Source organism: Moschus berezovskii, chromosome 2, assembly GCF_049115385.1.
Source record: "Moschus berezovskii isolate FMDL1 chromosome 2, NW_MosBer_1.0, whole genome shotgun sequence".
NCBI lineage: Eukaryota > Metazoa > Chordata > Mammalia > Artiodactyla > Moschidae > Moschus > Moschus berezovskii.
In genome coordinates, this window is record NC_142461.1 from 17,105,373 (window position 1) to 17,122,958 (window position 17,586).

Genomic DNA, 17,586 nt, shown 5'->3' on the forward strand with positions numbered 1-17,586 from the left:
GTTGCTGGACTCTTCCTGCTGGTCTGGATGCATACTCAGAGTGCTCCCCCAAAACACATTCCCAGAAGTGCTACCAGCCATCAGAGTGCACCTGAGGAGAGCTATTTTTATCCAGAGATGGGGAAATGACACAAAGGCATTTTGATGTCAAGATAGCCTGAAATGTGGGGATCCCTGAAGAGGTCTGACACTATTGCAGGTCAATCAGAGTAGACTGTTCAGTTAAGTAGTGAACCAGTGTTGGCCTGCACCAGCGGTTCTCAAAGTGTAGTCTGGGGAACCCTGGGGGTCCCCAGAGTCCCTTCAGAGGGATCCACAAGGTCACAATTATTTCTGTAATAATACTAAGATACGTTTTGTCTTTTTAATGATCAGTTGCTCAGAGGCTAGATGAAGTGTGATACTGTGACAATGTAGAAGCAGAGATGAGAATTCAGTTGTCCTCCATCAAGCCAGACATTATAAAGAAATTTATAAAAATGCAAAATAATGTCAGACTTCTACATTTTTTAGTTTGAAAATAGTTACTTTTCATAAAAATGTTATTTATGTTATGTCCTCGGTTTATTAGTCTTTATTTATTTTCATTCTTTGGTCATGCCACATGCACGGCATATTTCCCCGACCAGGAATCAAACCTGCTCCCTCTGCAATGGAAGTGTGGCATCTTAACCACTGGACCGCCAGGGAAGTCCTATTATTGTTCATTGTAAATGAATTAATAAATATACATTTTCTCAGTTTTAACTGCTAATACTATAAATTTTGGTAGAAAAAAATTCATATAAACAAAACCTTGAGTTCCTCAGTAATTTTTGACCCTGTCAAGAGGTTTGAGACCAAAAGGCTTGGGCATCACTGCCTTAACTGTGATCAATCTGAAGACTGGGGAGAAAAGCAACCATTTATTTATTTACTTATTCATTTTTATTTGGTTGCACTGGGTCTGAGTTGTAGCATGCGGGAACTAGTTTCCTGACCAGGAATCAAACCCAGGCTCCCTGTATTGAGAGTGAAAAGTCTTAGCCACTGGACCACCAGGGAATTTCTATTTATTTTTTTAATGAAGCCTTTTTCTTTTTTTGCCTGCCCCTTGGCAGGACCAGTGTCCCCTGCAGTGGAAGTGCGGAGTCCTAACCACCGGGACCCCCAGGGAATTCCCAGAAAAGCTGCTATTTAGGCTTTGTTTTCCTTAAAGACTTACTAGTAAATTTTCTCTCTTGATGTGGCTACACGGGAATATCTAAATCTGGAGGTCTCTGTGGGGGCCAATATGAGAGGGACCCCGAGCTCTAACAAGCTGACGCCACCAGCTGCGGGTTTGGCTCACAACCAGGGAAGGGCCAGAGGAAAGGGTGACTCCAGGGCCTGGAAATTGCATGTATCAAATCATCAAGTGAGGGTAATGGCAGCTATGATGTCAATATAAGGGTTTGTGTTTGTTTTTTTTTAGAGACCACAGTGATCGTCAGAAGCTGCTTTTTTAATTTTAGCTCTTGGTATCAGCAGGCAGCAGGAAGAAAGATTTTGAGAAGAAGCGTTGAAAGATACAAGCAAGGGAGCCAGTCAAGAAAACCAGTGTGGTCTTTTTCTTTTTCCACTTCAGGAAAAAGGTACGTACCCAGCGTAGAGCCTGCAACAAGAAGGCTTTCAAGCGGTCACTCCCCAAAATCAAATCCTTCTTCAGTTTCTCATAATCCAAGGAGGGCAGTAATGGGACATCCTTCAATTTCCTGCTCAGCAACACAAGTTCAAAGAGAAAGAAAAGGGCACAAGGGCACATTCATTATACCTCCTGAGTATCATAATGTCCCATCTCAAGCGGCTCTGACAGACTGGACAGGCAGGGGTCCACTTGCTCTCCCTGTGCTCCTGGCATCAACTCCAGGCCTCCACTGACAGGGCTGGGTTCCAGGCCCCCACCTCAGCTTCAACAGGCTCAGGTTTGCCTCTCGTTTATGTACCAAGATTTATATAAGTTTTCCTAAAACAAGGAGTCTGCCTAATGTCTATGGAAACCACTGCATGCACAATAGACCAGGAATCCACACCATGGGGATGAAATCGCCTTGGAGACCTCATAACTTCCCATCGAAGTTCTAAGATTCTGAGCAAAATCCAAAGTCTTATTAGTGTCAGCAGGCCCCTCGGGTCCTCCCTAAAAACCTGTCCCCCTCAAGCCTGAGGGACGGACTTGGGAGGATATGAAGGATAGTGAAGTGAAAGTTGCTCAGTTGTGTCCGACTCTTTCTGACCCCATGGACTGTAGTCCATGGAGTTATTCAGGCCAGAATACTGGAGTGGGTAGCTTTTTCTTTCTCCAGCGGATCTTCCTAATCCAGGGATCAAACCCAGGTCTCCCGTATTGCAGGCAGATTCTTTACCAGCTAAGTCACAGGGAAGCCTGAAGGACAGACCAGGGGTCAGAAAACAACCCTGAAGATGAGGCGCACCTCACTGACCCTCCAGGACGGAGGAAGTTGTGGCCAGGAAGCGGCAGTGGGGACATGCCGGTGAGGGGGGTAGTTAGTAGGACAATTTGCAAACTCTCCTCGAGAGGACCTGAGTCAGCCCTTAGGCTAAGGCAGGTTTCAAATCCGACAGATCTCTGTTCAGAGATCTACAAGGTGCGGACGACCCGGCACCTGCATTTGGTTCACCAGAAATGGAAGGAGCCGTCTGAGATGCCTCGTCGTTAAAACAAGCAACCTCACATTTTGTTTTGTTGAACAGAAGGAGATTGGAATGTACAGAAAAATTGAAGACTGAATGATGTCTGCACTGTCTCAACGTTAATTTCCTTATTTGAACGTTTTACCACAGCCAGATGAGATGTCACCACTGGGAGGACAATGGAGGACTCAACTTCAGGTGCATCTGTAATTATTTCAAAACAAAAAGACTAAAAACTAAACAAAATATGAGTCTTCTAATACTGTGCAGAGAATATTAATATTCAATGAGGATTCATTGGGAACTGAGTAAAAAGACTAAAGATGCAGGGTTTCATTTGTTTTTAAGGGTGGAGTAAAAACTGGGTTAGTATTTCTGGGAGGTAGGATTGGGGGTTCTTTAAATTTTCTTCTTCATATGTTTCTGTGGAGTCAAAATTTCTATAATGAGCATGTACTACTTATATTATAGAAAAAATTTACACGCTAGGTTATTTTTTGGCCACACCATGTGGCACAGGACCTTAGTTCCCCGACCACGTTGGAACTCACACCCTTGGCAGTGAAAGTGCAGAGTCCCAGTCGCTGGACTGCCAGGGAATTCCCTTAATGTTAGTTTTTAAAAGACAAAATGAGATCCTCTTGCAGTGCCCAGACGAAAAAGCTAGAAAAAAGGCATCGAATGGGGTCTCAGTTAACATTCCTGGGGAAGAGCATCTTCAATTTAAAACAAGCAAATGGTAAACCTCTGTACATGGCACATTGATTATTTCGATTTTTTTCCCAGAGGCAGATACTATTTTAAAAAGTGAGTTTAAAAAGTAATACAAATATTTTTAAAATTGCAATTATAAATAGCTGGCCAGTATTCTTCAAAAGCGTCAAGGCCACGAAAGATGAAGACTGAAGAAGGATTTCGAAGTAAAGGAAATTAAGACATGACAAGACTAACATGTGTGATCCTGGATTGAATCTGAGTCCACAGAAAGGACATGATGGAACAACTGGTAAAGTGTGAGCAAGGCCTGCAGGTTAGATGACAGTACTGCTTTAGCGTTAATTTTCTCATTTTGATAACTACACTGGGCTTGTGTAAAACAGTAACACTGGGAATCTGGGTGAAGGATATATGGGGATTCTCTGTACTCTTTTTGCAACTCTGGAATTATTTCAAAAGTAAAAAAAAAAAAAATTACTTAAAATTCAAATAGGCTCTTTTTCTAGACAAGAAAAGTTCAATTTTTAAAACCAAGTTTGATAATGTTCCAAAGCTGGGAAGCTTCTACTGGAAAGAGGAAAAACTGTTCTATTTGGGCCATATTTACTTGCCAGTACTGGACTGATGCTGATTCTAAAGCTCCAACACTTTGGCCACCTGATGCGAAGAGCCAACTCATTGGAAAGGACCCTGATGCTGGGAAAGACTGACGGCAGGAGGAGAAGGGGCGACAGAGGATGAGACAGTTGGATGCCATCACCGCCTTGATGGACATGAGTTTGAGCAAGCTCTGGGAGATAGTGAAGGACAGGGAAGCCTTGCGTGCTGCAAAGAGTTGGATATATGACTTAAGAGACTGAACAACAACGGCAATATTACCAACAAGTTGCTCAACAACCTGGCATTTCTGTCGTCCAGCCACTCTCCCAGGGACCATGAGGAAACTGAGGTACAGAGAGGAATAAAAGTGGTCCAAGGTCACAGAGTCTGTGGCCAACGGGGGTTTAATCCTGATAGGTCTGTGCTCATAAGCATCACATTCTAGAGCCACCAACCGAAGTGAACCAAGTGCAGGGTCCATGTCAGGCTCCGGCAGGATGGAGGGAGGAGGAATGCTGTATGAACCGCAGGTGTCTGTGTAATCTCACAGCACCCAGCCCACCGCATCCCCCACTCCCCACCACCCAAGGCTGGCTCAGGGGGTCACCAGAACCCATCCTAGTCCTCATGTCCCTCCAAAGGTTCTCGACTTTCTTGCTACTGCAACACACATGCCTGGTGGAGCTCCCCACCCCCTTGGGGGACAACCTAAGTGACTTGGGCAGGAATGCTCCAGCACAACACAGAGCCATCCTGTGGCCCTGGTCGTGGTGTGAATCAGCAGAGAACGTGAAATGCAAACATTGCAACACTTCGCTGACTGCCTTATGACAGGAAATTAAATTGATTTCTATAAAACATTATTGGAAAAATTCAATGATTTTTTCCATTCGATGCTACCTTTCCAACATAAATAGAAATAACTTTAAAAGATATTTTTTATAAGTATTTTTTGGGACTTAAAAAAAAACTTTATTCCAAACATATCTGACAAGTATTACTTATAATTACTGGTATTTCCTTTAATACCTACATGGAGCTCCAGCTAAGTAAAGGAATTCGTCTAAATCAGGCAGTTAAAACGAGAATTTATTAAAAGTACTTGGAATTCCATTTTTACCCATAGCTATTCCTCTTAATAACAATTCCTCAGAGCAGTTACTTACACGGGTGCCAAGGAGGCTCTTAACATGGTTGAAGCCTGCGGGGGAAGGGACAGAAGGAAACAGATTGTGTTAAAACACTGACAGCAATGCACTAACCCCCAACCACTCTCAGTTCAGTTCAGTTCAGTCGCTCAGTCGTGTCCGACTCTCTGCGACCCCATGAATCACAGCACTCCAGGCCTCTCTGTCCATCACCAACTCCCGGAGTTCACTCAAACTCATGTCCACAGAGTCGGTGATGCCATCCAGCCATCTCATTCTTGGTCGTCCCCTTCTCCTCTCACCCCCAACCCTTCCCAGCATCAGAGTCTTTTCCAGTGAGTCAACTCGTCGCATGAGGTGGCCAAAGTATTGCAGTTTCAGCTTTAGCATCACTCTAGTGGCACATAAAAAACAGATTTGCAAAGTTTTTCATCCGCCGGATTCTCCAACCATAATCAGATTCAATTTAAAAGTCAGCCCAAGTCCAAGTTAAGTGACACCTTACTGATGCATTTCCCAAGCTACCCACCCTTGACCTGTTGCTAAACTCCACTCCAAAGGGCACTCTATAAAACCCCGGGTGGGTTCACCCTGACCAAGCTCCTGCAGGAACTTAAAGCTGCCTAGTCAAAGACACCATAAAGAATAAAAGCAATGAAAATCAGTTTATTATCCTGGTTTTATTAAGATTTTATCTTTGAATATAAAAATAACACACGCACTTTGCACCGAGTCAAACACTATAGAAAAGTTTATAGAAAAAATTCACAAGCCCCCTCCCATACCACTCCCTAAAGAGGATGTAAAGATCCTGTCTATAGGCCAAATCACAGCCTACTTTATGGGCATGTCCCATTTATTGTTTTCTTGCTTTCTTTTTGCCATATTAAGCATGCACTACAATAGAGAAACAACCAAGTGCCATGAATGGCACTTGTTTGGACTGACTCAAAAAACAATAAAGGACATTTGAGAAAAGAAGGGAAATATCAAAATCTCACTGGTATTACATGATACTAAGAAATTAGTGTTAATTATATTTGTCACTGTGGTTATGTTTTGTTTGTTTGTTTTTTAAAGCCCCTATCTGTTTGAGATGTATATTGAATTATTTATAGGTAAAGTAATACATTGACTATGCCAAAGCCTTTGATTGTGTAGATCACAATAAACTGGAAAATTCTGAAAGAGATGGGAATACCAGACCACCTGACCTGCCTCCTGAGAAACCTGTATGCAGGTCAGGAAGCAACAGTTAGAACGGACATGGACCAACAGATTGGTTCCAAATAGGAAAAGGAGTACGTCCAACTCTTTGTGACCCCCTAAATTGCAGGACATGGAACAACAGACTGGTTCCAAATAGGAAAGGAGTACGTCAAGGCTGTATATTGCAACCCTGCTTATTTAACTTATATGCAGAGTACATCATGAGGAATGCTGGGCTGGAAGAAGCACAAGCTGGAATCAAGATTGCTGGGAGAAATATCAGTAACCTCAGATATGCAGATGACACCACCCTTATAGCAGAAAGTGAAGAGGAACTAAAAAGCTTCTTGGTGAAAGTGAAAGAGGAGAGTGAAAAGGTTGGCTTGAAGCTCAGCATTCAGAAAACAAAGATCATGGCATCTGGTCCCATCACTTCATGGGAAATAAATGGAAAAACAGTGGAAACAGTGTCAGACTTTATTTTTTGGGGCTCCAAAATCACTGCGGATGCTGATTGCAGCCATGAAATTAAAAGACGCTTACTCCTTGGAAGGAAAGTTATGGCCAACCTAGATAGTATATTAAAAAGCAGAGACATTACTTTGCCAACAAAGGTCTGTCTAGTCAAGGCTATGGTTTGTCCAGTGGTCATGTATGGATGTGAGAGTTGGACTGTGAAGAAAGCAGATCGCCGAAGAATTGATGGTTTTGAACTGTGGTGCTGGAGAAGACTCTTGAGAGTCCCTTGGACTGCAAGGAGATCCAACCAGTCCATTCTAAAGGAGGTCGATCCTGGGTGTTCATTGGAAGGACTGATGCTAAAGCTGAAACTGCAATACTTTGGCCACCTCATGCGACGAGTTGACTCACTGGAAAAGACTCTGATTCTAGGAAGGATTGGGGGTGGGAGGAGACGGGGACGACAGAGAATGAGATGGCTGGATGGCATCACTGACTCAATGAACATGAGTTTGAGTGAACTCCGGGAGTTGGTGATGGACAGGGAGGCCTGGCATGCTGTGATTCATGGGGTCGCAAAGAGTCAGTCACGACTGAGCGACTGAACTGAACTGAAAGTAATAGTCAAAGCTATGGTTTTTCCAGTGGTCATGTATGGATGTGAGAGTTGGACTATAAAGAAAGCTGATCGCTGAAGAATCGATGCTTTTGAACTGTGGTGTTGGAGAAGACTCTTGAGAGTTCCTTGGACAGCAAGGAGATCCAACCAGTCCATCCTAAAGGAAATCAGTCCTGAATATACATTAGAAGAACTGATGCTGAAGCTGAAACTCCAATACTTTAGCCACCTGATGCGAGAACTGACTCATTGGAAAAGACCCTGATGCTGGGAAAGATTGAAGGCAGGAAGAGAGGGGACGACAGAGGATGAGATGGTTGGATGGCATCTCCGACTTTATGGACATGGGTTTGAGCAAACTCCGGGAGCTGGTGATGGACGGGGAGGCCTGGCGGTGCTGCAGTCCATGGAGTTGCAAAGAGTCGGACATGACTGAGTAACTGAACCGAGAGTGACAGAAGGTTTGGAATTTGGTGAAGAGAACTCTAGGAGGGAAAAGCTAAGTAGAGCAAAAGAGAGGAAGTCTCAGCCGTCTGTGGGGCCCTTCCAGAAGGGGCAGGTGTTGGTACTTTGCTTTCTCTATGTCACCACAAACCTCAGACAGAGCCTTATCCATGCTGATCGTATCCAATTGTGGTTATTTTGCAGCCACTTCTGTGTCCTCCTTTAACAGACACCAAGTTCCACAAAGGCTAAGATATAGCACCCTCGTGTCCCTAACAGGAAGCACAGTGCCTGGACCACAGAGACATTCAGTCAACATTTGCTGAATGAATGAATCAATCAAGACTGACTTCCTAAAGGGGCACTTCAGGGAACTTGCTGGTGGTCCAGTGGTTAGGACTCCATGTTCTCATTGCCAAAGGTGCAGGTTCAGTCCCTAAGATCTAAGATCCCTAAACCATGTGGCCAGAAAAAGGTTTGTTTTTTTTTTAATTCAAGTGGACACTCTAGGGCTTCCTTGGTGGCTCCATGGTGAAGAACCTGCCTGCCAATGCAGGACACACAGGTTCGATCCCTGGTCTGGGAAGATCCCACATGCCGAAGAGCTGCTGAGCCTGTATGCCACAAGTACTGAAGCCTGTGCTCTGCAACGAGAGACGCCCACACACCTCAACTAGAGAGTAGCCCCCGCTCGCCACACTAAAGAAAAGCCCGAACAGCAACAAAGACCCAGGACAGCCAAAAATAAATAAATAAATAAAATTATTTTAAAAAATAATCTGTGACAGAATCCTTGACAAATTTAACAAACAACTAATAAATCAGCCCTGTTGTCAACTGTTTCCCTTCAAAGTATTTACAGACCTCCCAATTCTCACCTTGAAGACAAAAACCCTGCTTTTAAATGGCTCATGACCAAGTGTGTTTTGCATTTTTTAACTCTTTTTTTTTTTCTTGGCCACACTGCATGGCTTGTGGAATTTTAGTTCCCTGACTAGGATTGAACCTGGGCCCTTGGCCCTTGACAGTGAGAAAGCGGAGTCCTAAGCACTGAGCCACCAGGGAATTTCCTTTTCTTTTTTTTAAACCCTTGACTTTTTTTTTTTAAATCGAAGAAACTACCTGTTATTCCTGTTACTGGCTTAAGTAGCAAAGAGTTCAGAAAATAAGTTGGAAATGTCATCTAAATTACTCATCTCACACACTAAGAGGATCAAGGAGCCAGGAATAAGTCAATTATTACACAGCCACAGTAAAATATTAGCATAATATATGCACAAAAGAAAAATATTTTAAAATTAGTGATATTGGCTAATGCATATTTCTACAAATAAAATTCACTTACATACATCTCCTTTTCTCATAATTGAGAAAACCTTTTCTATCTTTCAAAAAATTGATTCTTTACCTCTTTTGCTAAATTCTATATCATTCTACTTGTCCTATGAAGAAATTAATTGAAAAGTAGTAATAACTGACCCTTTCATGAGAAAAGACAGTGTACCAAACAGTATCAAGACTTTACTATCCGTGCATGCGTGCCAAGTCCTTCAGTTGTGTCCGACTCTTTGCGACCCCCTAGACTGTAGCCTGCAGACTCCTCTGTCCATGGGATTCTTCAGGCAGGAATACTGGAGGGGGTTGCCGTGCCTTCCTCCAGGGGATCTTCCCAACCCAAGGACCGAACCCATGTCTCCCGAGTCTCTTGCATTGGCAGGCAGGTTCTTTACCACTAGCACCACCTGGGAAGCCCCTTTATTATCCAATCAAATAAAAGAAAACAACAACACCAAAGAATAAAAAGCCAAAACCCAAACTAGTGATGAGCTGCAGGAAGAATGGCTGAGCACACTCTTAATGAGAGAGGAGAGGTTATGGCATTTGGTTAAGTCCCTACTGATTGCTCCCCCAATAGGCCTCTGCTAGGCACTGTTGATACTGGTGAGCAAGGGAGAGGCCCTCTTCCCAGACAGCTTGCAATTCGGTGGGGAGAATCAGTGATCAAATCACTCTCTGCAACAAATCTGCAAGATGGAGGCAATATTATACCAGAGGGTGCAGGTGCCAAGGAGAACATGTGGAAGTCGGCCTCACTTCCCCCTTTTCTGCCTGTCCACGCTGAGCCCCCTGCACTGACGGGGGTGCTGGAGCTGAGAGGCACTGAGCTGAAGTTACGAACTGGGATGCTGACCTTAACACTGACACCCCGGTAGAAGCTTGCCCACGGAATGGAGAGCTCACTGCAGGTGATAATGACCACTTCCTTCCCCGAGGTGGAGGCGTTAGTAAGAACATGCAAACACCTCGGGGGAGAGGGCGGGGGGTGGGGGGCCTGCTCTGACCTCTCAACCAGCCTTTACACTGGACGGGATTTCTAAAGGTCACCACCACCAGCTGTGGGCTCTGCAGGCAGATGGGGTGGACACAGATCCAACGGTCTGGCCAAGGAAGGAAAGCCCCAGGGAGAGAAAACTGGGAGAGAAAGGGTCCAAGTCCATCATCAGCTGGAATCATTCTCCTCTCGAGCTAACACTGGATTCCGAGTCTGGACCACGGGCCCAGGGAGCATCCCCTTGCTAAGGGGCCCGACTGCAGGCCACGTGGGCGCTGTGTGACTTCTGGTACATTATGCTGGGTGGTCAGGGCGAGGACCCCAAGGCCTGAGGCGCTGGAAAGAGACCGGCGTCCTAGCCCACGGTGGATGTTGGGCGCGGGCAGGCGGTGCTTTCCCAGCTGGGGAAACACAGTGTGAAGGTGCGGCAACCCTTTCCGGGCCCAGGCAGAGGCCAGCGGAACAACGAACATAGGAGCGTGTCATTAGTCACTGAGCACCCCTCCCGTGCCAGGCTCGGGGCAGGGCTCTCTGTAACCCTTGGGCGTGGGAGAGATAAATCGATACCTGAGCTGAGAGTGACAGGGCAGAGCTACACCTCCATCACTTCTCAGGCTGCAGGCCAGGGACCTGAGCCTGGCCCTCGGGGTAGAGGGGCCACACGAGCCTGGGACAGCTCTCAGTGATAGCAGCAGGATGAGGGCTTGGTTAATGACCCGTGACCTCAGGAAGTGTATTTGGAGAAACTGGTGTGAGGTGTGATGTGACGTGAGTGTCCCTCGGTCATGGGGACTGGAGAGTCACTGGGCTGGACGGGGCAAGCGGTCCCTCACCGTGGGCCTTCTCCAGATGCCGGTGTGCGGCTCCGAACCTCAGGACACTGTGTGTCTCAAACTCGCAACATCAATGCTTTGTCTGGGGACAGGGCCATCCTGTGGGGCTGGCTTCTGGGCACACATCTCGGAAACTGCTGTTCCAGAGGACGCAGTCCAGGGAGGGTCAGGAAGAAAGATCCGCAAGGGCACCAGGGACAGGAAGGCCCTGTTTGGGGCCTGAAACCTTGGACCAGGCCGGTCCACGGCCAGCCCCGCTTCCCAGGCCCTGCTCACACAGGACTAATGCTGACTTAGGGGCCGCCTGTGCGGTGCAAAGGCAGGACCCTTGTCAAGAGACCTCACAGGGCATGATCGCCAGGAGACGTTAAATAACCACAGAGGGACACTTGAGGGACAGTGTGTCGGCCAGCGGGCAGAGAGGCCAAGGGAGCCAGAGACCCAGGGGGTGTCCCCACCACCTGGGGAAGGGCGGCTGCTATGGCCAACCCTCTAACAGCAGGTGCACAACTCGAGAAGGCAGGGGTGTGGCTTCAGGAGGGGAGCGTTGCCATGGAGCATGGGGAGAACGACACGTGGAAACAGCTAAGTGTGTGTGTGGCGTGGGTGTGCCCGAGTGTCCGAATGCGCTAGCGAGTTTTCCAGGAGCCTCTCGGGCAGGGTTCCCTCTGGCTCCCCAGGTCACTGAGGGCACTGCCCTTGGCCCTGGCCCTCCACCCCGTAGCCTGAAGGTGTCTGAGCTCCTGGGGCCAGGGCCGGTCATGCTAGGGCTCCTCGGGGTTTCTGTGACCAGAGTCGGGCCTGGATAGATGGACAGGCATCACGACACGGAGGGCTGAGGATTTCACGGGGAGCACTTTGGACAGCAAGCAGTGACAGGTATTACTCGAGGAAGAGTGACAAGGTCAGATTCCTGTATGTACCTAAATCTTTCCTGAAATCTGTGGGCTAAACAGATAGGACACAGCCAGAGGCTTCCCTGGCCAGTCCAGTGGTTAAGACTCCATGGTGTCTTATGCAGGGGGCGCAGGTTCAATCCCTGGTCAGAGAACTAGAGCTCATTTGTGGCCAAAAAAAGACACAACCGAAAAGGTCACTCCAGCTCCTGTGGGAAGGAGCCATCAGAGATCTAAGGGCTTTGAGACCAGGCAGAAGGTGTTGCTTTAATCAGGACAGAAAGAGGGAGACCCTGAACAGACACAAAGCCAGGAGGCAGGGCGGGGGAGCCACAGCTCCCCCTACTGGAAGCTTCAGGAAGTGGCCTCCTTAGCGGAACAGCGTCACAGCAAGGCTTCCTGAACAACTGCACGAGGCCCCCTCCCAAAAGGGTTACTGTCCTGGCCACCACCCCAGCCCCCTGCATGTTGTTACTGCTAATAAAGATGGCTGATTTTGGAAGTAGATGCCTCCGAAGAATCACATGTCCTGAACTTTTAGTATATTGAATGCTATCAGATCTGCAAGTATTATAACTTACATTTCTTTTTTTTTTTAATTTATTTATATTATTTATTTGGCTGCACTGGGTCTCAGCTGAAGCATGCAAACTCTTAAGTTGCAGCATAGGAACTCTTACTTGTGGCATGTGAGATCTAGTTCCCTGACCATGGATTGGACCCAGGCCCCCTGCATTGGGAGTGCAGAATCTTAGCTACTGGACCACCAGGGAAGTTCTTATACTTCCAGTGGGGCCTACTGGGAGTTGTGAGAGAAAGGGAGGGTTAATTTCTAAATAAGCCATTTTCTCCAATAAGGACGGATTTAAATGGAAACTTTCCCATCTGAAGAATCACAAACCCAGAGGAGCCACTGGGTGGGCTTTGGGACTCACCCAGGGGGCTGAGCTCGGGTGTCCACCTTGAGAGTATCTCTGCATTCATCCTTACCCACTGCAAACGGGGGGCTAAGAGGAGAAAGGCATTCCACGGCACTTTTAAATGCTGTTTGCAGCACACAAAGGCGGATGCTGCACCGTTAGAAGCAGCAAAAAACTGACAATGTCTACCAGAGGAATGGTTAAACGAACCATACTGTTCTCAAATTAAGATTCTAAAAGATAAGGGAGATATAAGGATGCTAAAAGGACATGAAAGACTCTCGAAAATACACTATTAAGTTAAAAGAGACAGCTGCAGAAGGATGTATCTAATAAAATCTCAGTCATACATAGTTTTTAAAGGTTTGGAGGATGCATATAAAACACAGTCAAACAGTGTCACCTGTGGAGGAAGGCAGGATGGGGTGGGTGTGAGGGAGGGAAGGGATTTGTGTTTCACTCCATTTCCTGCTAAACTGTTATACATTTTCCAGCTGACACATATTTGTGTAGTTCCTGTATAATCTTAGCAGACAAAAAACTCTCCTTCTTGTGCTCTTAGAAGAAACTTCTCCTTTTACTATTTATTACTAGATGCTTGATAAGATGAAATCAGACTCATCTCATGCATGTGCGTGTGCTAAGTCGCTTCAGTTGTGTCCAACTCTGCTACCTCATGGACTGTAGCCCACCAGGCTCCTCTGTCCATGGGGATTCTCCAGGCAGGAATACTGGAGTGTTGCCATTTCCTTCTCCAGGGGATCTTCCTGACCCAGAGACTGAACCCATGGCCCCTGTCGTGTCTGCTGCATAGCAGGTGGGTTCTTGACTCCTTAGCCACTGCGGAAGCCCTTAGGATAGAACATATTCCCCTTAAAAAAAATAAAAAAGCAATCTTCTCCTTCTGAAGGGCTTCCCTGGTGGCTCAGATGGTCAAGAATCTGCCTGCAATGAGGAGACCTGGGTTTAATTCCTAGGTCGGGAAGATCCCCTGGAATCCACTCCAGTATTCTTGCCTGGAGAATTTCATGGATGGACAGAGAAGCCTGGCAGGCTACAGTCCATAGGATCTCAAAGAGTTGGACAGGACTGAGTGACTAACACATGCACTTACTCCTTCTGAATCCTAGATCCTATCAGCTCAATCACCAGACAGCCCGTCTAAATTGTATCCTAATTTCCTCTCCACACATTATAAATCTGATACCACACATTGACGTTAGGCATGCCCAATCAACGACAACATCCTGTACACTTTCATAATGACCCCTCATCAACTTTTTTTATCATTGTGTAAGAAAAATACACTAGGAACAATAAAAGACTGTTTGCAGCTTTTATTGCCTAGTAAGTCAATGACTCAGTAGGAAAAAAAATGGCCATGAGTTAAGGTAAACAGAGCTCACCCTCCCTCCTGTGAATTCTGAGGCTTAGACTCTGTACCTTAGTGTCACTGCAACACGGCAGGATGGCAGGACCAGTCTCTTGGCAATTGAAAGTGACCTCGAGTGGGGTGAAATGTCCTATTCGTTGTGCCCCATTCCCTTTGATACTGCTCCTTTTAAACATGACATCAGTCTTTTGTTTATTTTGTACCCTGCCTCAAGGCATGTGGGGTCTCTCTCAATTTATGGTTAAAAATTTACCTTAGTTGTAGCATGTGGGACCTGTTAATAGTTCCCTGATGAGGGGACTGATTGAACCTAGGCCTCCTGCATTGGGAGCATGGAGTCTTAGCCACTGGACCACCAGGGAAAGCCACTGTTTTTGGTAAACACACTCTGATCCTTAAAGTCATCCCAAGGTTGATGACTTACAGCCAAGCATATACAGGACATAAAAACTCAACTCAGTCAGTCCTCAGGGAGGTGGCCCAAAGCCCCCCATCCTAGAGGGCCCACGAGGAAGTTACTTGTTACTTATCTGACATTTTAAAAAAATGGCCGACTCACGAAGATTTCTGTACACAGACATCATTGCAGCCATATCCTAAAGCACAGACGCCACAGCCCCTATCCTTCACTGTCCACGTGTGGCACAGCCGACACAGCAGCAGCTGGCCAGTCCTTCCACGTGGACCTCAAGGACATGGTCAAGGACTCTGGCTCACAAGGATGGTACCACATCCTTTCTACCAAGATCCACGAGAGGAACTCTCCTCAGGTCTGAGCCACAGCATCACCCATGGAGCGTTATTTTGACCTGTCAGTCTTCAAAAAATAATGTATTTAATGACTTGCTTTTAAACTCTAAGAGTAATACAGAGTTGGAAAAAGTTCACGGTCTAAAGGGCACCAGGGGCACTGAGATGGTCTATTGTGGGCACTTGTGATGGGCTCATGGGCGTTCGTTTTACCGTTGTGCTTCAGAGGCTGCACGTGCAGCACAAAAGTTGTCTTAGATGCAATGAATACCATCATTTCTTCCTTTATAAATAAATCATGTAACTGCTTTCCGCACTGGCTACTGGAAAGCCAGCGCCAATTCTGGGCCTCCTTCCCCAAGTGCATTTTTTATACCAGACTTAGTCTGGCTTACTTTATTTTTCTCACCCTCATTTCCCTTTAACCATAATTTCTCTTTTCCCTCCAGCATCACTGATATATAACTAACATGTATTATTGTGTGAGTTCAAGGTGTACAGTGTGATAACTTGGTAAATGTGTGTCTTGTGACGTCATTACCACAATACACAGCTGTCACCTCACCTTTTTTTTTTAGTAAGAACATTTAAGATCTATTCCTTTAGAAACCGTAAAGTTCACAATACAGTATTGTTAACCATAGTCATCGTGCTGTCAATTACATCCCCAGAACATACTCTTAAAACTGGATGTCTGTACCCCGTGACCAGTATCTCCCCATTTCCCCTACCCCGCGGCAACCACCAATCTACTTTCAGTGTCTATGAATTCTAACCAAAATTTCTTTATTTTCTATTTTTTCACTTCTCATTTGTATGTTTTCTCATAATAAGAAGTTGCTTCAAACCTATCTGAGAATGAGGTAGATTATTTTAAAACTGAAAAAGGCCTCTGTTTATGAAGACCCTAGTGTTCTTGTGCAAACACTTCAGGAAAAACTGGGGCTTTAACCCTTGGGAGGAGGGGCTGTGACCTTGGGGGGTGGGACTGACCCTCGGACGGGGCTCTGATCCTTGGGCGGGGGGACTCTAAACCTGGGGGGGAATCTGACCCTCAAGTGAGGGGGCTCTGATCCTGGGGGGGCTCTGACCCTCGGGTGATGGGGCTTTGATCCTTGGGGAGGTGCTCTGACCCTTGAGTGTACCTCAGGATAACCCAGCATTCCCTCCTAACTGCCCAGCTCCACACATTTGGCCTCTGGACCAAGCGGCAGGCTCGTGTCTCCAGGGACAGGAGTCCATAAATTGAAAACTCCTTTGGGAGACGCTGGTGTACCCTGTCTGTCCCTGGTTGAGGACCCAACCAACTCCCCGAGCCTCCAGATGAGCTCTCCGAGGAACGACACATCACCTATGGAGTATTTTGGCCTGTAAGGCAAACCTGAATCTAACCCCAAGGAAACATTAACCACATAAGGAGAAATGTTCTATTTTTAAAGGAGGGGAAGGACTGTCTTCTTCTAAAATGTCAATGTCATGAAGACCTGCAAAACGAAAGGAGGCTAGAGAGACAGCACAAGTCAACATAACACCTGACCCCACACTGTGGGGTGGGGGTGGGGAGATGCTGTAAAGGGTTAATGGCTCAGCTGACAAAACTGGGAAATGCACAGTAAGTTAATGAGGTAAAATACTGCATCACTATGAAATGGACTGAAGTTGATAATCATAGTTATATAAGAGAACATTCCTATTAATGAATGCACAGCGCACTGAAATATTTAGGAGAAATGGACATAATGTATGTAATTTATCCTCAAATGGTTCAGAAAACATCTTGTGTGTGTAAGTGTGTGGAGAGGAAGTGAACAAATGAGTTAAACGCCAGCAGCTGGGGAATATGGGTAAAGGGTATACAAGTGTCCTTTGGGCTATTTTTGCAACTTCATAAAGTTGAAAGAGAGAGAAAGAAAGGCCCTGCCTGAGACCTGGCAGTTATCTGTAAAAGAGGATGAGGTTGCCTTGGTTTCCTCCTGACCTGCTGCTGTTACCGGCCCTGGTGCCCACAGAGCGGCCCCACCGGGAAGAGACCAGCCTGTCTTCCCCCTTAGGAGGCTGCCTTCCAGCTGCTCACTCTCCAAAAACAGCTTTCTTTTCCTTCTGGGAAGGTACAGAACTCTAAAGCCTGCTGAAATGCAGACTCCCGAATGTGTTCTTTTTCTCCTGCTCTCTCGTTTTTTAAAGTTATGGCATGGTGAAATCTATGGCAACCCACTCCAGTATCCTTGCCTGGAGAATCCTATGGACAGAGGAGCCTGGCAGACTACAGTCCATGGGGTCGCAAAGAGTCAGACACAACAGATAACTAACACACACGGTGAACTCTGTGGACCTCACCGTGCCGGGCCTTGTGAAGTCCACGCTGCGCGCCAGGCTTTGCCGCATCTGGTTGCTGAAGAGGCGGACGCAGACGCTCTGCAGGTACTCGGGGGTGATCTGCAGAGGACAGAGGAGGGATGGCTGGTGAGTGTTGCCCTGGCCGGCGTGAGCACTGACTCTCCACAGCCGCTCCATGGGCACGGAGGTGAGATTTTGCTTTAACTCGGAGCTCTAGCGAGTTGAGCCTGATGAGAAAACTAACACTCTCCAGGTG

General features: G+C 46.5%; 1 protein-coding gene across 16 annotated transcripts in view; it reads right to left on the reverse strand.

Annotated features, from left to right (window-relative positions):
* The window catches only part of ARMC9 (armadillo repeat containing 9), a 178,672-nt gene that overhangs the window by 125,083 nt on the left and 36,003 nt on the right, over nucleotides 1–17,586 (reverse strand). For all 16 annotated transcript variants that reach the window (XR_008682040.2, XR_016039369.1, XM_088844844.1 and 13 more), the window contains 3 exons: nucleotides 17,331–17,429; nucleotides 5,157–5,191; nucleotides 1,622–1,733 (listed from right to left, as the gene is read on the reverse strand). Coding sequence is in view for 14 of the 16 variants with exons in the window: in XM_088844844.1 (XP_088700970.1) it covers nucleotides 1,622–1,733; nucleotides 5,157–5,191; nucleotides 17,331–17,429 (246 nt within the window). In the remaining 2 variants the exon portion in view is untranslated. The remainder of the gene's footprint in view (nucleotides 1–1,621; nucleotides 1,734–5,156; nucleotides 5,192–17,330; nucleotides 17,430–17,586) is intronic.